Source organism: Acomys minous (assembly GCF_964271855.1).
Source record: "Acomys minous genome assembly, chromosome: 1".
Classification (NCBI taxonomy): Eukaryota; Metazoa; Chordata; class Mammalia; order Rodentia; family Muridae; genus Acomys; species Acomys minous.
In genome coordinates this window covers 15950380-15958068 of record NC_140483.1, presented here as the reverse complement: position 1 = coordinate 15958068, position 7689 = coordinate 15950380, and the positions used below count along the sequence as shown (strand labels likewise).

At 46.5% G+C, this 7689-nt stretch overlaps 1 protein-coding gene across 2 annotated transcripts in view; it reads right to left on the bottom strand.

Moving 5' to 3' along the window:
- Nucleotides 1-4477: 4477 nt before the first annotated feature.
- The window catches only part of SMYD3 (SET and MYND domain containing 3), a 550588-nt gene continuing 547376 nt past the window's right edge, over nucleotides 4478-7689 (bottom strand). For both annotated transcript variants that reach the window (XM_084791915.1, XM_084791916.1), the window contains one exon: nucleotides 4478-6778. In XM_084791915.1, coding sequence (XP_084648041.1) covers nucleotides 6677-6778 — 102 coding nt within the window. In that variant the 3' untranslated portion in view covers nucleotides 4478-6676. The remainder of the gene's footprint in view (nucleotides 6779-7689) is intronic.

Sequence of the window (7689 nt, the reverse complement as noted above, 5' to 3'; positions counted from 1 at the left end):
ACACACATTTTAAACTCATTATGCCCGTGGCTCTGTACTGGCTGGTTTTGTGTGTCAACTTGACACAAGCTAGAGTCATCACCGGGAAAAGAGCTCAGTTGAGGAAATGGCCTTCATGAGATCAAGCTGTAATTAGTGATCCACGGGGGAGGGCCCAGCCCATTGCGAGCGGTGCCATCCCTGGGCTGTCAGTTCTGGGTTCTATATAAAAGAAGGCTAGGCAAGCCAGGAAACAGCACTCCTCCATGGCCTCTGCATCAGCTCCTGCCTCCAGGTTCTTGCCCTGCCTGAGGTCTTGCCCTGACTCCCCCGCCCCCAGTGACGGACTATAATATGTAAGTATAAGTGAAATAAACCCTTCCCTCCCCAAGTTACTTTTTGGTCATGGTGTTTCATTGCAGCGAAAGAAACCCTGACTAAGATGAGCTCACTAGATGCCTGAATTTGTAGATTTTTTTTTTCAGATTGGAGGGGTTTACTACCTTGTGTGTTCAAGTTTGTCTTTGTATTCTTTCCTTGTGTTCTTAGATTGAATGTACAGTGTGTCTTGTTTATATAACCCTCTCACCTTGTGTTACTATTCTTTCCATGTGTGCCTCTCTCTCAGCCACACAAGGGACAACCTTTAAACTGTCTTCCTGCCCACACTTGTTTCTCTTTCTTCTCACTGTGGTCAGTCTTCTAACTAGGATATCCATTGCCATTTTGATGTTTAAAAAAAAAAAAAAATCACAGTTTTCACCTCTAGACTCTGTATGGTTCTTACTCAAACATAGCATACTTTAAAAGCTGTGTACTATTTTATGAACTTTGTGAGAATTTCCTGCAGGCATAAGATGGATTTTGATCATATGCACACACCCCACTTTTCTGCTTAACTCCGCCCACATCCGCCTCTGCCACAGCCTCCGCCTTCTCCTTCCCATTGAGTCCGGTGTGGGCTGCCAATATAGTCAGATGTGGCACCGTCTGGCGCACAGCAGACCTACCAGGAACTACATTCTTAAAGAAAACTAGCCTTCTCCCCTGCCCAGGGGCCACTAATTGTCAATAGCTCATCCGCTGGAGGTAGGTGCTCCTGAGCCTCTCTCTTCCCACTTTTATGATATGAAGCGATTCTCTAGTTTCCAGATTTCTACAGTTTACTTATTTCCAGCATGTGAAATCTAAGTCTGTTTCTCCTGTTTCCTTGTCTCTCGTTCAAGTTGCTTTTGATCTCGAGATGCTGATTTCCATGGCAAGGTCATTCGCTGACCTTGAATAATGGCTTCTGGGCTTCTTGAGACCTTGGTGTGAGCTTGTCTGTCCAATTTCTCTGAGAGCCCTGGGAAACCCGCTGTTTGAGGGGAACTTTGGATCAGTCCCAAGTGTGAAGTCTCTTGCTCAACCCAGCTTTACCTGTCTACACTGCAAGCTACACAGCCTGGTCATTAGATGCTAGTGGTACAGATGTCCTTTGTCACTCCTTACTTCCACTTATCATTCAGTGCACTTGTCACAGTACAGCCATTTCTCCTTCCAGTAAGTGCTCAGCCATGTGTGTGTGTGTGGGGGGGGGGTCTCAGTGAGATTTGGGCACCTCTGCAGCTCCAAGGGAGGAAGGGGAGGGTAGAAGGAGAGAGGAAGGATGCTGCTGGAGCCTTTGAGGTCCCATCATCGCCCTGATGTTTACAAAGCTCCAAAATGCTAAGGAGGTGTCCCGATTCGGGGACATTGCTTATTCTTCCATCAGCTTGATCTCTTATAGACCTTAGAGGAAAGGAGGGGTCCTACGTCACCCCGAGGCTTCCTCCAGCTATTGCTTGCTATGAAGATTTCAGACAATGTCCAGAACACTCTCCCTGCAGGACCCCAGTGGGCTCCCCACGAGGGAGCTAACATCCACTCCTGACTGGACCAGGAGGGAGTTTTCAAGACATCTGGCTCCTGTATGGATTTTCCCTCCCTGCCTGCAGCTAGTCTAACTGGGGGCCTGTGGTTTGTAGCCGCCTGGCTCCGGCTTAGGGGAAGTGAGGTCTGGGTAGCCACCACGAGTGGATTCCTGAGCACCTTCCTCCCCACACTCTTGGCATTCACATGGCACAGCTATAAATTATGCCCGGCATGTTCATTTTCGGTCTGAATGTGTTCTCATCCCAGAGGAGCGACTAATGGCGTCAAGTTACTGATGTGAGAAAGGCCCTGCCACCACAATGACTATGGATTAATGAAACAGCCTCACGGAGGCTGGGGCCGCAATCAATCCTCAGCCACTGGCGACACAGATTTTCAATTGTGTTCTCTGACCATTTCCCTCTTTGCCAAAATTATTTTGCTATAATTTTATTGGGTAAATGTTTACCTTTGCTTAAATGTTTGCTTTTTATTAAAACTGGATGCACGCAGGGCACCCTCATCCTTGCACACTGCAAACTGGAAGACAGGGATTTCAAAGCCCATCGGATTTTCTCTAGGAGGCATGAAGACAAATCTCTTAATCCAGGATCATCAGTGACTGATAAATTTCATTCAGAAAGTTGGCGAGCATCGCATCCTATCCATGAACTCTGCCCATGGGCCATGCACATTACACCCCCGATTTTCTCTTGGGGCCTTTCTCTTCCTCTGTGAATTCATTTTCTTTCTTTCTTTTTTCTTTCTCTCCCCTCCCTCTCTCTTTTCCCCTTTCCCCTCCCCTTTCTTTAAAAAAATGTAGGACGTTTATTTTTCACTTGAGGAAGATGCCAGAAACTCCACCGATGGGCCCTGGGTTGTTCTAAGAATCTAGATCCTAATAGCAAATTATTCTGGTCTATTTCTAGAAGTACAGAGTGTAGACTTAATCATATTCGCTAAGTGTTCAGTAACATGAAGAGAGTTTCAAGGCTGCTATGGTGAATGGCACAGATGGCACTGTTCTCCACTCGTGTGTCTATGCCCCTATAGCTGTTTTATTTATTTATTTATTTATTTATTTATTTATGTATACAGTGCTCTGCCTGTATGTATACAGTGCTCTGCCTGCATGTACACCAGAAGGACAGAAAGGGCATCAGATCATGTTACAGATGGTGATGAGCCACTATGTGGTTGCTGGGAATTGAACTCAGGACCTCTGAAAAAGCAGGCAGTGCTCTTAGCCTCTGAGCCATCTCTCCAGATCAAACATTGTATTTTTTTTTCCCAACAGGGTTTCTTTGTGTAACAGTCCTGGCTGTCCTGGACTCACTTTTGTAGACCACACAGGCCTCGAACTCACAGCGATCTGCCTGCCTCTGCCTCCCAAGTGCTGGGATTAGAGGCATGTGCCACCACGCCTGGCTCCGTATACCTTTTTTTTTTTATAGCGACAGGAACACACATCTATGCCTTGATTTGAGGGTAGCATTGACCTATGGGACTAAAGCCAATGTAATGACAGCAGGATAGAAAAACACTGGTTGACTGGGAGTTGAGTAAGTGATCTTGGAACTCTCCTGGCATGTGGACACAGCTGGCTAGTCGGCCTAAGGAGCTGTGTCATCTAGTCACTCTGAACCTCCGAGTGACCCACCATCCTGGGACAAACCAAAAATGTCTAGCTCAGACTGCTGACCTACAAGGGCATGAGCTAAACAGTATTATGCTGAGTCTCTACATTCTGGGGTTGCTTACTATATAGTAAAGCTAAGTGATACAAGTTCTCCCAGATTGTACATTTTGAGCTCACGTGGCTTTTATTTGGCACTTATGTTCACATTTCCTGAAAATATCAAAATCATTTAATATATATTTGTTGAATGGGTAGAACTGGCCTTCCAAAAGGGCTGAGGTCAAGGTCTTCTCAGTGCTACTTAGAAAACTGGGGGGGGTATTCCAGCGCATTGGACTTCAGGCTTGTTGTTTCACTTGTGAAGCAGTGTTCAGATACCCACCTTGTATGCTGCTGTGGTTGGCAGAGACGACGTGTGCTGTAGGGATGAGCTGGCTGTATGACAGCTGGGGCATGAGCAGAAGCACCCTAAGAAAGGGCCTTGGAGCTCATGGGTGTGGGTGAGACACACTGCACACTTCATGGTTTCCATGGCCACTAGCTGTTTGGCAGGTGCATCCCAGCCTCCTGGTGTTTTCCTTTTCTACTACAAAGGAAGGTTTAACCCCTTCAGGCTCTGACAACCACGTGTCACCCGGACAGTGATGGTCTGCCTCCCTCCCTCTGAGGGATGCTGCTCTGGGCTCTGCCTCCACAGCCTGCATCTGGGTCCTATAACATAAGGAGTGGATGGAGGCCCACTATTTCAGGACCATTTCATCTGCAGCAAGCCACCTGCCTGATGTACCACCAGAATCTCACTGAGACACGAAGGACCACACTGCTTCCAAGACCAGTGAGCCACACGAGGCTCAAACGTTTTTGGACAGGAAAATATTTTTTGTTATTTATCTAAAGCAGAAAGATAGAGCAGCTGGCCAACGGGCTGGGAAATAGAAAAGACAACAGAAGCAGAGAAAGACAGTGTAATTTGGATGGGGATGAGAACACAGTTTACTACAGGGCAACAGAGCTTCCTGCTCTGCCCATCAACACGCTGAACCACAAATTCGAGCAATTACAGAAGAAGAAAGTTTTAAGAAAATAGTAACACACAAAGAATTATAAAATAGGAGAAAGAGTCACACAAAGAGCTGAGTTCAGTGTCTTTTTCTTTTTTATGTGAGACATGTTGGTTTCTTGTAATGTCTGAGGTGGCCTCGTCCTGGATTTGAGATGATTCTTGTGTTGGAGAGGGATCCAGAATGAAATAACGTAGTAGTTATTTATCATAGGAGTAAAGACAACATCTCAAAACTCTGCTTCTTCACCAAAGACTCAACAGTCAACACAGTCTTGATCAAAAAGGATGAGGCCAGAGGCATCATGGTACCTCATTTCAAGACACAATAAGGAGCCATGGTGGTGGCAGCAACATGGTCATAGAGTAATGACAGATACATGGATCAGAGGGACAGAGGCCAGGAGTGAGCTTGTACGCCTAGAACCAGCTCAGTCTTGACAGAGGTGCCCAAACCATGCAGGGTGTGCAGCTGCCCTCTTTCACAAAGTGTTCACGGGAAGCAGACACGCACATGCAGGAGATGGAGGCAGAACTTTCTCATGATGGCTCTCAGCTCATGATGGGTCAAAGGCCAAATGCCAAGGTCTGACCTGGGAACATGCATGAGACATGCCAGTAAGGGCGATGGGACTGCTCGGATGCTGGAACACGCAATGGACTTACATGATTATAAAAGCAAAGGGAACAAAGCCAAAGACGGACAAGCAATTATACTCAAGTTCTGTACAGCACACAAAACAGAGGAAAAGACGATCCACAGGCCCGGGAGAATTGTCTGCCAGCGATCCTCTCAATGGAGCCATAGCCGCAGCACACAATATATTTATCGTATGTAAGGAATTCAAAACAAGAATCTGATTACAAAATGAGCAACTGCTCTGAACAGTCGCAAAAACATGAGGTACAGTCAATATCATCAGTCGCAGGGAAATTGAAACTCCAGTGAAATACGTACACCAGTTGAAATGCTATTAGAGTCAACAGCAAAGCGGGCAAGACCCGCATGTAACACACGCTGGCATGGATATGGAGAAGAGGAAGTCTTACACAGTGTTGGTGGGAACCGAAACCAGAACAACAGTATGGAGCCTCATCTGAGAAGTGACAATAGGACCACCGTGGGACCTAGGCACCCCTTTTCTAGGTATATGTCAAAGGGAAATTAAGCCTGCAAACCCCAAACGTACTTACCTGTCCATGTCTACAGTGAAGCCATTCACACTAGCTGAGGCTGTGCTCACCTTAGGTCCTCACCAACAAGGATAATGTGCACATAAACAGTGGAATATTACACAGCTATAAAGAAGAATGAAACCCTGCCATCTGCAGGAGAATGGACAGAACTGAAGGAAATGATACCACATGAAATAAGCCAGGGACAGAGACAAGTACTGCACCCTCTCCCTCATGTGTAAAACTTAGGTGGGTGATTGTGAGAAATGGGGAACCATGGAGGCAGAAAAAATAAAGGGAGGCCAGATTTTCTCTTTGATAGGTGCATGTTGTACATACACATGTACTCAAATATTGAAACATCACAGCAAACCACATTTGTAAGCACAATACATGTGAATAAAATTAAAAGAACAATAAAAAGTCTGTTTCTTGATAAAATGGACATACACTTGTGAAAATGATTACTTTTATATACAACTACCTCTATATACATCCAAAGAGGAAGTTTTAACTTATTCCACCTTATTTTTGTTCTGTTTGGTTGTTGAGACAGGGCCTCTCTACATAGCACTGGCTGTCCTGGAATTCACTGGGTAGAGCAGGCTGGCCTCGAACTCACAGAGATCCACCTGCCTCTGCCTCTTGAGTGCTGTCTGGTGTTCCACTTGATTTTTGCTAAGCTGAGATCTTAAACATGAAAACCACCTGTGAGCAGGCGAAGCCAGGCTGCCAGACGGCAAGCTCATCTTCCGCATTTGTTACAACAGTCCTACTCTATTACGACACACCACAAAGACACATCTATCCACATAAACACAATGGCAATTTCTATACGAGGTTCACACACAGCAGACGTCGCCGAGTATGCGACCTCGGTAAGGCGTTCGATGAAGGGCGCGCCACCTCCCCTGTCCCCCTGGGCACCCTTAGGAGGCCCTTATGTTGGCATCACATTCTTCCAGGAGAAGAATCAAATCTTCAATCAGGCTGTGTTCTCGGCCATGGGTCACTTTCATAATGTCAAAGGCCTAAGGAGAAAGGAAAGGTGACAGATTAGTATCAAAATGGACAAGCCCCGCCTGGCTTTCCACCATTTCCTGATGACCTAGGAGCCCTGTGGTCCACAGGTGAGCAATCAGTCTTTACGGAGATGGCAGCACTGTGGTTCACAAAACCAGAATACAGGTTGCATGGGTGGTGCCTGGGGGTTTAGAAGGTGGACTTCAGATTTGGCAACCCGGGGCTGACATGCTCTTTAGTGACCGTACTGATGCACAGGTTTAGGTGGCTAGGGTAGGTATTTGATAAGCTTCATTGTGACCATTACGTCACACAAAAGAAGAAATGGTGTGCTACTTCCTACTAATGATGGTTTTGAAACTATTTTGTGTGGCGGGGTCGGGGATTGTGGGGGGGGGGGTGGGAGTGTCAGAGGAAAGTGTGAAGGAGCCAGTTCTCTCCTACCCTGTGGGGTCCAGGGATAGAACTTGGGCCGCCAGGTTTGGTGGCAAGCTCTTCCACGTGCTGTGCCATCTTGCTGGCCCGTGATATTTTTTTCTTGCATTTTATTCTCACCTATAGGCTCTTAATCCCTAGGTACCATGCACACACATTTCACGTTCTCTTCCCGGTGTATGCCACTGCAATGGTGGCATTTGGATGAACCTTTCCTTCAGCTTCTGTGTCCAGTCTGTCACTAAGTCTGGAAATTCAACCTCTAGAATATTTTGAAAATTGGGCTGAGCTTGTGAGAATCCACTATGAGAGCACGGCAGAAATGAAATGAAATTAGCAACCTAAAGGCAAAAAGAAGTCTTGGCTTTGGTCACAAGCGTTTCCCCCTGGAAACAACAGCTTCCAAGCTGTGAGGAAGCCAAGCCATGTGCAGAGGCCACATGTGGGCAGCTCTGGATGGGAAACTCGAAGCCGAGACACCAGA